The following is a 17,481-nucleotide window of genomic DNA, read 5'->3' on the forward strand; positions in this document are numbered from 1 at the left end:
AGGCAGGACTTCGCCCCTCTCGGCCGCCCTCCCCCGTGGGGCGATGCCGCAGCTCCGGCCGTGGGCGGGCCGTCCGGCAGGCAGGCTGCTGAGAGCTGAAGATGTCGAGCAGGTATCACCGGGCGGCGGCCGACGGCAACCTGGAGCTGCTGAAAGAAGCCACTCGGAAAGACCTCAACGCTTCCGATGAGGACGGGATGACGCCCACGCTGCTGGCCGCGTACCATGGGCGCCTGGAGGCTCTGGAGATCATTTGCCGCAGAGGGTGAGTGGAGCAGCCTCCCTCTCGGGGCCTGCGGCTCTGACCCCCATTAGCGCTTATTTCCACCGCCGCAGCGACGTCCCAAGAGCTGCCAGAGCCGCGGCGGTCCCTTCGGGGCACCCAGCTCTGCAAACAGCTGTGCGCGGCGTGGCCGAGCGGCCCCTTGTTCCCCAGTGGAAATCCTTTTGTTAGGGTGGGAGGGCACCGTCCTGCAGCATCACTGAGTGGGGTTGTGTCCCCATCGTTGCAGCGCTCCCTCCAGGGCTGATGTTTCATGCTGTGATTCTCTCGCAAAGTTTATTAGGAGGGAAACAGAGTAAAGAGAATGTTCATTCTGGGGTGAGATGGAGGTTAAGTTGTCCCCTGGATTGTGTTTTCAGTCTGAACGGTGTAAAAGAGGTTGGGAGGAACGTTTGATTAACTACTTGGATGCATTTAGTTCTCGTTGCCTAGACCCAGGTTTGAAAACATCACCAGATGGGATTGCCACAGATCCACTGTATGGCTGAGCTCAGGTGTGGCTGTGGCTGCACAATAAAAAGGGCCTTTGGACCCTATTGCTGTGGCTGCGCCTCCAGGGAAAGCAAAAATTAACTTGTGCGATGAAGGAGGCTGCAAGGAGGTACTGAGAGTCCACAGAGCACCTGGGAGGGAGTGACTGCCCAGGGAACAAATAACTGAGCAACCTCAAGATGTGAGCTCAGAATACCCCTTCTGCCATGATAACAGCTAAAACTTCCACGTGCGCTCAGAGAAGCTGCAGCAGAGGGCACAAATCCCTCAGAAGGGCCTCGTGTTACTCCATGTGCTCCTGCTCCCTTGGCACGGGGCTGCTCTGGGTTTGCCCGTCCCAGCGCTCTGTTCTGCTCCATCCCGATGCGCTCAGCAGGTGCTGCCAATAGCTCAGTTCTGGGAGATGCTCAGCTCAGTCTGCTCTGCAGTCCATGCTTTCTTAGGTGGTCTTTTTTTTTATTTAATGAATTCATCCTTTCCTTGAAGCAATGGCAGTTTCCCGACAGAGGTGCGGTGAGGATGCGTTCCCTGCATGGGATGCACCCTGCAGGGTGCTGGGGCCCACAGCACACACAGACCCTGGGGGACGTGTCAGTGTGACAGCGTGAGCCCTGTTGTCTCCAAAGTGTTCGCTTTCCCAGGCAGCAGGAGATGTGCTCTGCCTGTCTGTGTCACACGAGGGGGGCAGATCTGCTTCCTTCTTTCTGCTGGGACAGTAAGGAAAGAGGAACAGAGGAGCCATCGTGGCCACAAAACAGAACCCCACCCACCATCACATGAATGAGGCTGCGAGGCCGGCGGGGTGAGGGGGGAGGAGAGACCACAGGCAGGGCTGCGGGGCCCTGCAAGGCTGGGGGTGACACAGCTCTGCCGCTGGCATGGGGTTGAGGAATTTGCCGTCCTCCACTGCAGCCGCCGGCTCCAGGAACGGACACGGAAGCAGAAATGCACACATGTGGTTCCCATATTTCCGAGTGGAAAACCACTGCACCCAGCCGCACCCTCCCCACGTGCTGCAGTGCCACTGCCTGCCGTCACAGCCTGCCCAGCCCCCCACACTTAAAACTAAACTTGCAATCCCAAGCACAGATGCAGGTTGGGCAGAGAGTGTTGGTGGATAAAAGATTCAGCATGAGCCAGCAACGTGTGCTTGCAGCCCAGAAGGCCAAACCAATGCTGGGCTGCATCAAGAGAAGTGACCAGCAGGGAGAGGGAAGTGATTCTGTCCCTCTGCTCTTGCGAGATCCCACCTGAAGTTCTGCGTCCAGTTCTGGAGCCCTCAGCACAAGAAGGACGTGGAGTTGTTGCAGGCCATGAAGATGATCAGAGGATGGAGCACCTCCACTATGAGGACAGGCTGAGAGCTGGGGCTGTGCAGCCTGGAAAAGAAAAGGTTCTGGGGAGACATTACAGCCCTTCCAGGACCTGAAGGGCCTACAGAAAAGCTGGGGAGAGACTTTTTATAAGGGCAGGTAGTGACAGGGTGAGGGGAAATGGCTTTAAACTGGAAGAACGTAGATTTAGACTAGGTATCAGGAAGAAATTCTTCACTGTGAGGCTGTGGGACACTGGCACAGGCTGCCCGGTGAGGCTGTGGATGCCCCCTGCCTGGAAGCACTCGAGGCCAGGCTGGATGGGGCTGTGAGCAACCTGGGCTATGGGAGGTGTCCCTGCATACAGCAGGGGGTTGAGACGAGATGGTCTCAAAGCTGCCTTCCAACCCAAACCATCCTGTGATTCTATGATCTAATTGTCAAGAAAGCTTTGGACTCCACAATTAGGCACATTAATTAAATTAAGCAGCTACAGGAACTGCTGCATATCTGGGCAGCTCCACACTGTGTCCTGTGATTCTGCGATTCTGTGATTCTAAATGAGCGGAGATTTAGTTTGGATGTCAGGGGAAGTTTTTCAGTGAGAGTGGTGCAGTGCTGGCACCGCTGCCCAGAGATGCTGAGGATGCCCCATCCCTGGAGGTGCCAGGCTGGATGGGCCCTGTGTGACCTGATCTAGTCCTGAGCTTGTGGTTGGCAGCCCTGCCTGCAGCTCAGGGTGGAATCTGATGATCCTGATGAACCCACGCCATTCTGTGATTCTCAGATTCCATGAGCAGAGCCGGGCCCATCCCAGCCTGCAGGCAGCAGCTCTGTGTGCAGTCAGTACAAAAGGGAAGCAATCATTTTCACTGACTTTAAATTTTGTTGAAAATAATATGGTTTTTATTTTGTTTCTTTTGTTTTTCAATTTCCCAATGAACTTCTACTTTCCAAACCCCACGAGCAAAAAAACCATATGGAGAAAACAAAAGAACTGAATGAAACCAAAATCTGTCTGAGTCCAACCCAACACCAATGGAGACAAAGGAGCCGCACTTTGCTCCTCCTCAGTTACCCCCTGCCACTCCGCTGCCACTGCGTGGGCACATTAAGCACGCTTTGCTGCGGCTGGTGAAGGATCCTCCTTGTACTGTCCCAATTTTTGACGTGCCAAGAGGCAGAAAAAACCTTCGCAATACTCTGCCTGGAAGGTCAGGGAGCAGCTGTGCCCTCTGTTCCAGGGGTGCAAGGCCGGGTGTGCCGTGTGCCCTGCCACCCGTGCCGCTGATTGCTGCCGCGTGGCAGTGGGCAGCTGAGGTGGACAGGGAGCAGGCAGGGCTGTGCCAACAGCCCCACAGCCCCTGCTGTAGGAAAGATGCCCTGCTGCTCCATAGGGACCGCAGGCACCCACCGCTCGTGGGTGAGCGGTGATCGGGGTTTCCCAGCTGCGTGCTCGGGGTGCAGCACGGCTCCCCAGGACGGAGCGAGGCCGACCTGCTGCCATCGGGCCGTGCTCCTACAGTAGAGTCGAGGTAACCGTTGGGTGCTGGTTCTGCTTCACTGCTTCACATACGGTGCTGTCCTCCGTGTGCCACTCACTCTGTGCCGTTTTCCTCCTCAGAGGCGATCCGGACAAATGTGACATCTGGGGGAACACTCCGCTCCACCACGCTGCATGCAATGGCCACATCCACTGTGTCTCCTTTCTGGTCAGCTTCGGTGCCAACATATTCGCTCTGGACAACGAGCTCCGCACGGCGCTGGACGTAGCTGCCAGCAGAGATCGCCACGAGTGTGTCAGACTGCTGGACAGGGCTGCCACAGAGCAGAACGTGGCCAACCCCAGGAAGGTCTCCAAACAGAAGGCCCAGGCCCAGAGGAACGTGGAGAAACAGATCAAGGAGTGCGAGAAGCGGCAGGAGAAGCACCAGCACGAAATGAACAGGAGCTATATGAAGGAGAAGATTGGCTCGGTGACCTCCTCCAGAGGGACTCACTCCAGGGTGAAGCTGCCGACTCTCTTCACATCGAATACAGCAGCTCCTTTCTCCAAAAACCTGAAGGATACCTTCAAACTGAAGGCAAAAAGGATGGCTGGCAGCACGAGAAGCCAGGAGCCACAAAGCAACGGCCAGGCAGACGGCGGGGACAGGGGAAGCGTGATGCACTTGTTCGATGAGAGGGAGGAGGACGACTTACCCAATGATGATGGCCAGCTCTCCATTTTCACACGGCCAGGTCTCGGCAAGATCGTGTTTGGAAGGAATTTGGCTGCAGATATAGATCCCGGAACTGTGTCTTCCCAGAAAGAAGGTATCAGCTTTAAAATGTCCAGCGAGCTCTTCCAGAATGAAAGTGCTGAGAGCAGCACGGAGGGCGATGCTGGAAGCGGTGCGGATGTTCCCTGGCAGGAGGAGGAGCTGCTCTGGGACGACGAGGAAGCAGAGAGCACACCCCTGGAGGTGTTTCTGGCCTCACAGATGCTGGATGAGTTTCTACCCGTCTTCATGAGGGAAAAAATGGATTTAGATGCCCTGATGCTGTGTTCTGATGAAGACCTACAGAGCATCCAGGTGGAGCTGGGGCCAAGAAAGAAAGTCCTGAGTGCTGTGAGTAAAAGGAAACAGGCATTCCAGGATCCCGGAAAGACTGTGGATACCTGCTTGTAAAACAGCATCCCCACTGCTGAGATCTACTGATCTGCACGCTGAGATCTTTTCCTGCTTCAAAACAGCACGCGGCTCTTCTCACACCACTGCTAATGCAAAGGGCAAAGAGCTCATGGCAATGCAAGGAGCTCATGGAATGCAAAGAACTCGTGGTAATGCAGAGATGTGCAGTCAGACCGGGGCTCCTCACTCTGGGTTGGTGGCTGTGGTGTGCGGATTTGGGCACATTCTGCCAACAGTAAGAGCCAAGAGCTGTAATCCAGGGCTCGTTCTCCCTGCTTACATGGGTGGGGGTCTCTGGGTGTGACTGAACGCACCTCGCGGCTTAACGAACCGCCCCGTTCTTCTGCCGAACACCACTGGGCTTTCCCAGAGCTGCAGGCTTCCAGGTTTATCTCCGTCCCTGCGTTAGATTGCTGCAAACTGCTCTTCTCAGTGCTGCTGCTCTGCTAGAATAAAATCTGCTCCTTGACTCCAGCCGGGGCTCATCACCTCTGCTCATGTCTGAATTCAGGTAAACAGGAGTATCTCACAGCCAGCTCCGTGCCGCCGCTCACACTTCTCTGCTGCTGTTGCTGAGGAGTGCCTGAAATCCCCATTGAGATCCAAGAGGGCTGAGCGGCACCTCCTCTTGCCTCGCTGTGTGCTGGCACACACGGTGTCCTGAGGGCACCGGGAGGCAATCCCTCTGTGGACGCGAGGCCGAGGGTCTCTTTTCCACACGTTTATTGGTTCTGTGTGTCCCTGCAGGGCACGGCTGGCACGCAGACTGAGGAGCAGAGCTGTGCAGCCGGTGCTGCTGCTGCTCAGTGCCACCTCAGCCTGGCACTGCAGATGCACACACATCCAGCTCACAAGAGCAGGCAGGCGGCGATGAGCAGGGCTGGTATCCCACTGACTGGTCCCATAGCTGGGGAGGCACGGTGCTTTCCTTCAGAGTGTGCGGCATTTGTGGAAACGAATCGCAGTTAATCATCTACTTGTCACGCTCCATTCTTTCCACATTTTTGTCTTCTCTGATTTGCTCACCATTGCTTTCCTTGGCTGGACTTTGTGCTGCACTTTTTCCCTTTCCTGGCACTTGGCACGCTGTATTTCCCTGTGCCAAGCAGTGCCATCAGACCCTGCACTGTGCAGCATCAGCTGCCAGCCGCGAGCGCAGGGATAGGTCGGGCAGTGCCACCCGGGATCGGTGTTGGATTGATTCTGGCTGAGACTCACCAATACTTAACAAAGCAAGAAGCAAACGATGAGCCTTATATGTGTGAAACTACACAAATGGATTTGAAGGGCCAAATCCAGTCCTTGTCAGCCACATCACTGATGCAGAGGCGCAGGGCACAGTGCCTGATGAAACCAACAACCCATCCCCCGCCATGGTGCCCAGTGAAGTCCCATTGCCATTTCTTCAGCAATTCCATTTGAGTATCCCTCAGATCTGACCCTCCCTGCCCACCCCTGCAAGGCCTTCGACGTGGTCCTGCACCGCATCCTCGTCTGTGCGTTGGACAGAGCTGGATCTGAAGGCTGCACTGCTCATGGATAAGGAACTGGTCGGCGCTCACAGCCAGAGCGCTGCGGTCAGTGGCTCTGTGTGCAGTGGAGGCTGACAAGCAGCGTCCCCCAGGGGTCCCTCTTGGGAGCGGTGCTCTTCAGCCAGTGACACAGAGGCTGGCATCGAGTGCACCCTCAGCAGTTTGCTGACGGCACAACAGAAGGGGGGGACGGCACCCGGCGGGACCTGGACAGGCTCGAGAAGTGGGCACACGAGAACCTGCTGAGGCTGAGCAAGGCCCAGTGCGGGTGTTGTACTTGGGTCGGGGCAATGCCAGGGGTGTGCAGACTGGGAGAAGAGCTCACAGAGAGCAGCCCTGCGGAGTGGGGCGGGGGGCTGAAGAGCTGGACGTGAGGCAGCAGTGTGCGCTCGCAGCCCCAAAGGCCGACTGCATCCTGGGCTGCATCAGCAGAGGGGGGCAGCGGGCAGGGAGGGGATTGTCCCCCTCTGTTCTGCCCTCGGAGCCCCCAGCTGCAGTGCTGCATCCAGGCCTGGGGCCCGGCACGGGAAGGGTGGGAGCTGTTGGAGCGGGGCCGGGGGAGGCGACGAAGATGCTCCGAGGTTGGAGCACCTCTGCTATGGAGACAGGCTGAGGAGCCGGGGCTGTGCAGCATGGAGAGGAGAAGGCTGCAGGGAGACCTCACTGCGGCCTTCCAGGACTAAAGGAGCTTATGAACAGGAGGGAGACCGACTTTTTACACCAGCAGACAGTGAGAGGACAAGCAGAAAAGACTCTAAGCTAAGAGAGGCGGATGTAGGTGAGATGTGGAGGAAATCCTTCCCTCAGGGCGTGAGGCGCTGGCCCTGCTGCCCGGAGCTGTGGGTGCCCATCCCTGGGGGCTCAGAGCCACGGCCGGGCCCGACGGAGCTGGGGGCAGCCGGAAAGCGGCAGAGTGGGGCTGGGAGATTTTCAAGGCCCCTTCCAACAGAAGTCACTGTATGATTCTGTGGTCTCCATTAACTCTGCAGATGGCAGATAGTACATGAAGCCCCCAGGAGCCCCTTGTCCTGCACCTGGAGGAATCCCCAGAGGCACACAGGACAGTGCCTTGCAGGCAGCTCAGAACAGCCCAGGACACCCACCTGCACTTTGCCATTTCCTGATGGGGGGAGAGGAAGAGAGCCTTTTCTTGGAGGTTGTCCTGGAAATGGAACTCTGGGATAAAACAGCAATGTGGGACAACTGGGGAAAAACAGTAAGATTCACATTCTATTCCTTTTCCCCTACTTGTGTATTTCCATTTCTCCATAGCTTTTTTTTTTTTTTAAATAATTTGGAACTACTTAATTAGGGAATTGCAGATGCAACTCCTCAGTAACATTTGCATGGTGCGTTTCAGCAGGAGATGTGCTTTATGTACAGCCCTACAATCCCACCCAAACGCAAACTGCAGAGCCATGAGGTCTTACAGGAGCAGAGCTGAGAGCACCACGATGTCATTTCCTTACAGACTGATGGCTGTGCAGGGGATGGACACCTGAGGAGAGAAGGCACAGCGCAGCACTGAGCATCCCTGCAAGCAGATCCGCGTTTCCCCTCACACTCAGTGATCCCATTTACCAGAATAGCAATCGCTGCAACACCAGAAGTGCTTTCCCCCTGATCTAAAACAGCAAAGAGCAAAGCCCACCCAGCTGTCCAGAGCAGAAGTAATGGACAACAAAACACAAGTCAAACAGGAGCTATTTAATTTTAACATAGATGAGAGTTACAACAAATCTTGAGACTCTTAATTGTTAAGAGAAGGAAGCAGAGCAGTGAGGCCTGTTCTTTGCTCTCTGAAGACCTGGAGAAGACACCCAAGTGGTCCCACTGTGCTGGGCAGCCTGGCTCCCCCCCGGGGCAGTGGGAAGCCCAATGGTTTCAGGTTGTGTTGGGGAATGGCTGCAGGAGCAGGGCGGACATGAGACTGTGTACGAGCATAGCTTGTGCGGCAGCACAGAGTGCATACCATGAGAAAACATTAGGAGTTAAGATGGGAGACACAACATCCTTTGGGCAGCATGTAAACAGCAGGCCCACAGCAGCTGTGCTCTGTGGATGTGTGGGGGGCTGATAAGCGGATGAGCTCAGCAGCAGGTGTGAATGCTGGCTGAGCATTGGTTGAAGCTAGGCAGCCCACCTAGCCGCCCACCTTGTGCTCCAATAGTAAGTGAACACGTGTATTGGAAACATATATAAACCCTGTGTGTGCAGCAATAAACTGAAGCTTGATCACTCATATTGAGTACTGTCGTGCTTCCCCGCTCGAGATCAACCTAATTAGGACGCTATCCGCGGCAAGGTTGGGCTCACAGCAGCTCCCATTGCCAACAGACGCTGCGAGCGCTGCTTTGCACCGCCTGCTTCTCTGAGACTGCAGTCTGTAGAAGAGTACTGGCGGTAAGGGACTGGGCATGTCAGGAGCAGCATGCTGCAGTCACCCCACAGTGCTGCCCCGCACGGACCTGGGGCTCACAGATGCACTGCTGTGCCTATGGCTGTCACAGCCCCCTGCATTCCCAGCTCTGCAGTAACAGCCACAGCCCAGACACATTTCTCAGCACTTCACAAATGATACAAAGAAAAAAGTACTCTAAAAACACAGGGGTGACGCTGCCATCATTAACACACGCAGAGCTGGGGGGAGAAATGTCTGTCCTCATTTCCGCTGACAGCAGCAAGAGCAGCTGAGTCCCACCTTTACCCACACCAACACATCCCCCCTCCCTACCCCCCACATCCCGCACGCACCGTGCTAAACCACACCCATGCACACTGCTGCTCCCGCCTTCCCACTGCCCTGCCCTGAACTCACTGTTCTGAACTGACACGTCCTCATTAATCCCTTCCACACGTACCTATTTGCCAACGAGGTGCCCACATGCAGTGCTTTACAGCCTCCTTCCCCTCCCACCCTGAGCCCTCTGACCCCCACCCGCTCCTCCCCGAGCGCAGGCAGGCAAACCGGCCCACGGGAAGGTGCAGGAAGCTTCCAGACACGGCTGCAGTGTGACACGGGCTGCATACACAGCCATGGCTGCTCTCAGCCACTGATCAGCCCGCTGTGCAGACATCACGTAATGGCACAGAATGGATCCCCTCCTTCTGCAGAGCATTCCCGGCTCTGCTGCAAGGGAGGACCACCGACATTCCTGCCCCAGCACAGACCCACTGGGATAAGCACTATTACCAACACACAGCACAGCCAGGTGGAATCCATTTCCCTGTGCACTCCAAGTTCTACTGGCCAAAATCATCCAGTGCTGTTCCAGTCACCAAGATGCTTTGAGAACAGCTTGCATACACCACAGGTGACTAAGGAAATCTCCCAGCTAACGTAAGGAAACATTAAATCAAAGCACATTTTCAGCACTGACATTTTGGGTGAGTCCCTCTAACAGGAAAAAGGCAAAACCGCAGGCAGGAAAGCAGCAGAGGAGGGATTCAGTACAGTTTCAGCCTGCCTGAGCCAGGTCTCCTATGACAAAGCCTACCTGCAGGGAAGGCACGGCTTTGTACACAGGTCCTGCTGGGGAACGTGTTCCTAAATGAAAACCAGTGAGGTGTGGGGCAGGAAATGGGGCACTGTGGGGGCTGATCCCAGCAGAACAGAGCGGCTCTGCTCCCTGGAAGGGCTGAGGAACTGCTCACAGCCAGCACTGCACTGAGACCATCACAGCTCCACACGTGGAACTCCAGTCTCCAAACTGCCTGCTACCCCAGTGGGAACGAGCCCGCTAAAAGCATGAGATCCATCCTGGACTGCCACACCATAAATAATGAGGGAGGGCATAGCAAAGCGTGTAAGAACACCCTGTTAGTGTAAGTGCTGCCATCCATCCGCACACTGTGAGACGTTTGCTAGCAATGCTGCAGGTACCTAACAGCTATAGAAAACAGCAGGAAGTCCCATGAAGCGTTACTTTTCATTCTTGAAAGCTGCATTCAGGTGGGATTGCTGCCCATCTTGTTAACCAGAAATGCAAGAGAACCAAGTGCAAGTGATCTGCTGGTACTTCATGGCCTCACTGGCACTGCAGAGCTCTCTCTTCATTTTCCAGCTGACCATGCATCAAACACAAACTTTGCAGCTACGGTATCTTCAACTGCCATCCCTGAAACAGAATGGGATTTGGCTCAGAAGAGAACAGGCGGACAGCAGCCAGTGGCAGCTCCATCCTGGCAGCCCCATCACTGCATTCCGAGTTACTGCCACCACTCCCTCTTGTCCATCCTATGGGAAGCCGACGTAAGTCTGAACCTGACAGGCAGTGCTCCTACAGTGAGACCCCTCCCGCTGCAGGACACAGCACACAGCTGCCCACCTGCACTGCTGCCCTTCCCCACAGGGCTGCAGATCACTCTGTGCTCTCCCATCACCTGCAGTCAGCCCGGAGGTCAGACAGCAGCACGCTCAGCCGCAGCTGCTTCCACATGCTCTGCATTCACACTGGATAATGCTGAAATGGGAAGCGTACTTTTCCCTCTGCTATTTTGCTTTCTTATCACCTTTCACTACACAGCTCTGCTGGACAAATTACAAGGGAGAGCACAGCTCCCACAGCCGCTCAGCAGCCTTCCCGTGTGCAGCCCTACCAAGGGACAGAGTCCCTCCAGCCGGGCTGTGCGCAGCTGGGGCTGCCCTTACCCAGAGACTTGAAGACTGTGGTTTTCTCGGGCACCGCTGGTTTTGTACCCTTCAGTATCTCCCCCAGCTCAGCAAAAATCTCTGCCTGCAAAACAGACATCTTTACACCAACATAATATCAACAAGTACATTAAAACATAGGCTTCCTAAGTGACTGTCAATGCAACTCTTTCCTTTTTGCTATCTCATAACTGAAACTTTCCTACAGGGAAAGAAATCAGTGCCCAGTGCTGCAGAACACGGAGCGGGTGGAAATTGCAGAGCAGACAGAAGGACAGACCACTGCCATGGGCAGCTGTCAGACCACTCTCAGGAACCGGGCTGTTCCTAACGGGCATCTCGTCATCCACCAGCAGAACAATGGCGTTCCACCCCATATCCCCATGTGTCAGACATCAGAAGGGAAACTGCTCCTGTTCTGCACAATGGCTCAGGCAGAGCAGCGCTGAGTGCAGCTGTGCAGAACAATAACAGCTCATTGCTTCTCCTCATCCTGAGCTCTGAGTCGCATCACTCTCACTGAGATCTTACAGGAGCAAGGGGACAGATTTGATTCAAAGATTTGAAATATTTATATTAATTAACAAAGAGTGCAAGAAATGCACGCCTTCCAAAACAGCACTTGGTTACTGTACACCAAGGGCAGCGCTGAAGGCCGTGTAACCACTGGCACAGAATGTACACGGCTACATCACAGACATCTCAAAGCAGTTCCCCATCTGACAGCCGTGCACCGTGCAGCCCCAGCACAGCACCCAGCCCTCAGTGCTCCGCCAGCCCCAGCACAGCCCATCCCAAGCACCGCTCATCTCAAACTCTGCTCCACAGCACCAGGGCACACCCAGACTCACCCCGGACAGGATGACATCTCCCGACTCCGTCAGCGCTGCCTCTCTGGAATCCACAACCAGAACAGAGCTCTTCATCAGCACATCGTCCAGCTCCCTCCAGTCCGGCCTGCTCGCTCCGACCGCTGAGACAGCACAACCCATCAACTGAGAGAAACGCTGGGAGCAAACTCAAAACGTGCTTTGTCCACAGACACTCAAAGTGGCCATGCATGCAGGTGGGAATGTGGCATAGCACAGAGGCATAGCATCCCGTCACCAAAGCTCTCATGTTCTTCGTAAGCAGAACCAGACCAGCTTGAGTCAGAACAGCTTGTTTTCTGTGGCTTTTGTTTTCTTAAGCAGAGCTAACAATATCCTCTGAAATATGCTCCTAACAAATGCTAGCTTTGCACAGAGCCTCCAGAGAGCTGAGGCACACGTGGATCACCTCCTCTGTCTGCCGCCTCTCACAGCCCCCTCCTCTCATCACATCAGCACCAAAGCGCTCAAAATTTGTCACCCTTTCCCGTGACCCAAATGTGTCTATGCTGCGTGCCTTCAAAGGAGAAGCCTCAAAGCACCGTGCAGTTATCCCAAGCAGAGCTTACTGCCAGGACCCGCATGCAGGCAGAGCTCAGTATTACTAACAGGGATTTTCAAACCTGCAGCTTTTCTCTTGTCTCAGCTGTAAGCAGGACAAGGCACGCAGGTTACAGGTACTGATCCACAACAAGAAACAAATCCACGGGCCTAACCTCCGAGTACAGAAAGATCGCTAAGAGCTTCTGGGCTAATTAAACAGTTATTGCAGTTAAACGCTTCTGAAGAGAGCTGCTAGCAGAGTAACAAGTGGGGGGGAGGCAGGGGGTCGAGAGGAGGAAAGAGGGTAAGAGGGGTCTTCTTGTCCGCGTCGCCTTGACGACCGAGGGCCGCGATTGCCTTTGATGCAGCTCTGGGCTGCTGCAGCCCCTGGGAACGGCCTGACGCCGCGCTCCGACAATCCGCCCTTTGTCTCAGCGCCGCCAGCGGCCCGCGCGGCCGCAATTCGCGGCGTCGGTCCGCCCGCAACCCCGACAGCACCGCCGCGGGGGGTCCGACCCAAAGGCTCTGGGCACCCGGATACCGCCCGACGTCGGCTGTCGGCTCCAGAAAAAACCGACACGAACAGCACGGGGAAGGAAGGAGCCGCTCTGCGCGCGGCGCGCGTCGGTGCAGCGGCCGGCAGGAAGGCAGGGCGAGCGGCCGCGTCGAACCCAGGTGCGCGGAGCCGAGGCCGCGCGAGATCGCAGCCCTCAGCGAAGCTGCCCGCAGGCGAGCGGCACGGCGTACCGTTGATGTGGGCTCCCGGCTTCACCCATTCTCCGAACAGAATGGGCGTCGTCGCCATGGTGACCGTTACAATCACGTCGGCCCCGACCACCGCCTCCCGGGCCGTGCCGCAGACCCGCACCGCGCCGCCCACGGAGCTCGCCAGCCTCACCGCGCGCTGCTCGCTGCGATTCCACAGCCGGACCTGCGGGGAAACGCACAGATCGGCCCGCGGCTCTCCCTGCCGAAGGAGGGCCAACCGTTCTGCTTCCTTTGGGGTTGGGTTCTTTTTACCGTCGTGTGACACGCGTGAGGCAATTTCTCTTTGGGCAGCCGGGAGGTCAACCCTCGTACAGCCGCACGATCAGCGCCGAGGAGTGAGCGCCGGGTGCCCCTTACCTCCGTAAACGGGAACAGCTCCGTGAAGATCTCGTAGTGGCTGCGTGCTTGGACACCAGCTCCCAAAATGCACAGCACTTCTGCAGATCTCGGCATCAGCAGCTAGACAGCACCAGAGCAAGCAGACGGTCAGAAAACAGATCAGCTGGTGTGACAAACGGATCTCAAATACCACAAAAGCAAGCAGTCTTCGTAGATGCTTAAGGGAAAGAACCACGGCTTCGTGCAAAGCTGCTTTCTCTCTCTCTCACACACACACACCCCGACACAACGGCTCGTGCCAGCAGCACCGCTGCTTCCCTTGGGGCGACTGTGGGTCTCGATGCCCACCCCCTGTATCTCAGACTTGAGGTACAGCAGTACGGACCAACGCAGCTCCCACGGCACACAGCAGTATTAATAAAACACATTGCATCCATGTGACAAACAAAGCACAGAACTGCGATGCCGGTGTTCTGCACTGTCTGAGAACGGGGCAGCCCCTGACAGAGCTCCTTCTGCAGCTATAAAGCCACAGATCACAGTGCAAGCAGGGCTGGGTGCTGCAAGAGGCAATCCTGGCTGGCCCCCAAGAGGGGCGATCCCCCACCCCAGCCTGGCTCTCCACTGCAATGTCCCCAGCTCCTTCCCATCCCCCACAGCACACCAACACTGTGTGCTTCCAGCATCCTCCCACCTCTTTTCTGATGGGCTGAGAAAGCAAAGGGAATAATGACACGGTGGTAGAACAGGAGCTGCTGAGATGCAGGCTGCTCCTTGCTAGCTGGGTAGCAGCTGAGCTCCCTGCCCCAGCAGGGCACCAACTCCACCACTCCCCTTCTCAGCTGCCGATGTTCCCAGAGCTTTTAGGACCTCAGTAACTTGGCAGCTTTCACTCCTATCACATCTGATTGACAGCAGTCCATGGATTTAAAGTGCATTTACTAGGCACCAACAGAAGCACAGTCACTGTCAGGACACAATTTTGGGGGGGATCTTTTTTCCTACTTTGCCTGAGCTTGTCCCATGTGCACAGCAGGGGGTCCATTTAATTTAACCTATGAGGAAAAACACTGCTTCCCAGATACTGTATTGCCATGCATTTGTACTCTGTAACCACTATAAGAGACCTAGACACAGCAGGGATGGTGGAACTGCTGAGGTAGGAAACATTGGACAGTAAGAACAGGAATGCCCAAGGAATACATTGCCAGGTTCAGCTCTGTGGTTGCTTTGGGTTTTCTGATTCAGTTCCCTCCTGTGATTCAGCAGCACTTGGCAGGAGAGCAGCATGGGCTGCAGCACGGCCCCACGCTACCTTTGTCTCTTGTTTGTGCTTTCACTACAGCCACTCGCTTCTGCACGAAAAGCTTTTGAGCTGTGCAGGCTCTCACTGCTTATTCTGCTGGAAGAAAATTGAGGGGAAAAAAGTCTCATTATTGTGTTTTTCCAGTAGCAACAACTCTTTGTAACATTCATTTCAAAGGCTCTGAAGCACTAATCTCAAAGGCTCCTTGCATAAAAGCATCGAGTCTTTGAAAGCTGAAGAGGGGACATAATGACAGCTATGAGCTAAACTCAGCCACTGCTGAGAGCTTCCCAGAGCAGTGGATAGCAGTGAGGGTCTCGTCATGAAGCCCTTCCAATAGCCAAAGCTCCTTGGAGCCAGCAGAGGCTGCGGGAAGCAGTCAGAGTGCTCCATGCAGCATGGTGGATGGATGGCAGATGAGCATCATGTTCTGCAAGTTCTTCTGCCCCAGGAGCAGGAGAAGATCCTGGGGATGGGTTCCTCAGCTCTCTGCCAGTTCCATTTTGGTGCTGCAGACGGAACCAGGCAGGCACAGAGTGCTGCTAGCAAAGCAGAGGTCATCCCCACCTGGGCACAGAAATCAGGAGTGCTCTTCAGCTCCAGATCCCATTCCTCTCACTTGGCTGAGCTGGAGCTACGGCACTGCTGTGTGATGGACAGTGAGCTGCTCTGCCCGCATGCAGCAGCACAGCCCAGATGTGTTTTAGGAGAATTTGAAAGCAACCACATCAGACTGAGCATAAAGCAACACACACCAAGGTCTGCATCACCACCCTCAGTCAGCACGGCTGTCACACAGCCACCCCGCAGCCGTCTTTTTGTCAGACCGCCATCCTCAGGAGCGCACACGGGAAACAAACCCTTTTCCCACAAGCCCGGCGGCACCGCACAGAGCCGCGGGGCTCCGCTCTGATCGGGGCAGCCCGACACCGACCTTGGTCGCTATGGCAGAAACCGCCGCTGTGCGCTTCGCCGTGATGACGGAGCCATCCAGGACCTTCCAAAACAAACAAACAACAGCAGACTGAGACGCACAGAACGCACCGAGTGCCCGACGTCCGCAGCGAGCGGTGAACGAGGCACGGCACGCACAGCCCCGCGCCGCGAGGAGCGCACGGCGGGGCACCCGGGGAGCAGCGGATAACGCGTCGCCCGTCACTTATCGACCACCGACGCGACAGAACAACCAAAGCCGTCGCGGCTCCCCGAATCCCCGCCGCCTCCCAAGCGGCCCCGCCCGCACCCCGCGGGACGCACCGCTCGCAGGGAGCCGCAGCGGGGGTCGAAGAGCAGAACGGTGGCTTGATGGGACGGCGCGGCAGAGTCCCCACGGCGCTCATAGAACGTCACCAGTTTGGTGGTCAGAGCGTCGTCCGCGGCGCTGTAGGCGGGCATCACCCCCAGGAACCTTGCGGAGAGAGTGGCTCAGCGGCGGCGCGGGGCGGCACGACGGGCGCACTCGCAGCCCTCCCCCTCCTCCCTCCACAGCCCCACCGGGAGCTCCCGGCTCCGCGCCCGCCCCGGCCCCTCCTCACCCCCCGTGTGGCCGCACGGGCACCACGGCTCGCAGCGGCTGCTCCACCCCGCCCGCCGCGCCCGCCGAGAAGTTGCGCAGCGCGGTCTCCAGTCCCGGCAGCAGCAGGCTGGCGCGGGGCAGCAGCCGCTCCACCTCCGCGGAGCCGATGAAGACAGGCGGCACCGAGCTCATGGCGAGCACGCAAACCGCCTGAGCTCCGCGCGCAGCGCCGAACGGGCGCCTCGCACCGCCCAGAAATACCGCCCGGCCGCCCCGCCCCCGATCCCCGCCCATGGCCCCGCCCACCCCGGAGCAGTAGAGTCCCGGCGCCGCTAGAGCGCCGCGCGGCGTGGGGCACGCCGGGAAGGTGGAGTCCTCCCCGCGGACGGCCATTTCTTTCTCCTCTGCAGCACCGCACCGCACCGCACCGCACCGCACCGCACCATGAGGCGCTTCCCGCTGTCCGTCCGGTCCCTCGCGGTGAGCGGCGCTCGGGAGCGGGGCGGCGCAGGGCAGGCTGGGGTAAGGCAGGCCGAGGCCGGAGAGCTCGTCTGGTGATTGTCGGCGGCCGGGCCGGGTAGCAGCGTTGAAGGTTGGACGCGGCGCGGTGCGGCCTGCTCGGCCCCGGGCCGGCTGTACCGGCTGCAGCGCAGGGCCTCGGCTGCTCTGCTGTGATGGGAGCGGCTGCCGGAGCGCCGTGGTCGTGCCGGGTGCCGGACGGCTGCGGAGGAGCAGCGCTGTGATGCGGGCTGTGCCCGCGGCTCCTGTGGGACCGCATCTGCAGCGCTGAGCCGTGCTCTGCGGCCGGGGCCGGAGGCTGAGGCGGGCAGGGAGAGGGCATGAAGGTGGCGAGAGGATGGAGCGCCTCCGCTGTGAGGACGGGCTGAGAGCTGCGGCTGTGCGGCAGGAGGAACGGAAGGCTCCGGGGGGATGTTGCAGCCGTTCCAGGATGTGAAGGGCCTACAGGAAAGATGGAGAGGGACTTTTTATAAGGGCAGGTAGTGACAGGGTGAGGGGAAATGGCTTTAAACTGGAAGAGCGTAGATTTAGACTAGGTATCAGGAAGAAATTCTTCACTGTGAGGCTGTGGGACACTGGCACAGGCTGCCTGGTGAGGCTGTGGATGCCCCCTGCCTGGAAGCGCTCGAGGCCAGGCTGGATGGGGCTGTGAGCAACCTGGGCTATGGGAGGTGT

The 17,481-nt window shown here is 57.2% G+C and overlaps 3 protein-coding genes across 4 annotated transcripts in view; 2 read left to right on the forward strand and 1 right to left on the reverse strand.

The window, feature by feature from the left end:
* Positions 1-8,537, forward strand: ANKS4B (ankyrin repeat and sterile alpha motif domain containing 4B). Its single transcript, XM_010719938.4, has 2 exons — positions 1-265; positions 3,713-8,537. Exons 1-2 carry the CDS (start codon positions 102-104, stop codon positions 4,758-4,760), a joined length of 1,212 nt encoding a protein of 403 aa, XP_010718240.2. The 5' UTR covers positions 1-101; the 3' UTR covers positions 4,761-8,537.
* CRYM (crystallin mu) lies at positions 7,988-16,680 on the reverse strand. The gene is made up of 8 exons (XM_085238077.1): positions 16,307-16,680; positions 16,029-16,179; positions 15,706-15,768; positions 13,484-13,585; positions 13,106-13,289; positions 11,798-11,919; positions 10,947-11,031; positions 7,988-10,413 (listed from the first exon to the last, which is right to left on the reverse strand). Exons 1-8 carry the CDS (start codon positions 16,678-16,680, stop codon positions 10,349-10,351), a joined length of 1,146 nt encoding a protein of 381 aa, XP_085094203.1. The 3' UTR covers positions 7,988-10,348.
* UQCRC2 (ubiquinol-cytochrome c reductase core protein 2) overlaps positions 16,629-17,481 on the forward strand; it is an 18,155-nt gene continuing 17,302 nt past the window's right edge. Inside the window, exon 1 of one of the 2 annotated variants that reach the window (XM_085238076.1) lies at positions 16,629-16,767. In XM_085238076.1, coding sequence (XP_085094202.1) covers positions 16,732-16,767 — 36 coding nt within the window. In that variant the 5' untranslated portion in view covers positions 16,629-16,731. Of the gene's footprint in view, positions 16,810-17,481 lie in introns of both variants that reach the window. The other variant, XM_085238075.1, reaches the window with a different exon arrangement.

Source organism: Meleagris gallopavo, chromosome 16, assembly GCF_905368555.1.
Source record: "Meleagris gallopavo chromosome 16, MGAL_WU_HG_1.1, whole genome shotgun sequence".
In the NCBI taxonomy this organism is placed as follows: Eukaryota; Metazoa; Chordata; class Aves; order Galliformes; family Phasianidae; genus Meleagris; species Meleagris gallopavo.

What these genes read in the sequence shown, in the direction of transcription:
- ANKS4B (XM_010719938.4), top strand. Translation starts at nt 102, where the DNA reads ATGTCGAGCAGGTATCACCGGGCGGCGGCCGACGGCAACCTGGAGCTG. An exon ending in GAGATCATTTGCCGCAGAGG is followed by an intron (nt 266 to 3,712) that starts GTGAGTGGAGCA and finishes TTTCCTCCTCAG; the next exon opens with AGGCGATCCGGACAAATGTG.
- CRYM (XM_085238077.1), bottom strand. Translation starts at nt 16,680, where the DNA reads ATGGCCGTCCGCGGGGAGGACTCCACCTTCCCGGCGTGCCCCACGCCG. An exon ending in CCCGTGCGGCCACACGGGGG is followed by an intron (nt 16,180 to 16,306) that starts GTGAGGAGGGGC and finishes TCTCTCCGCAAG; the next exon opens with GTTCCTGGGGGTGATGCCCG. An exon ending in CACAGTCTTCAAGTCTCTGG is followed by an intron (nt 10,414 to 10,946) that starts GTAAGGGCAGCC and finishes ATTCTGTTTCAG; the next exon opens with GGATGGCAGTTGAAGATACC.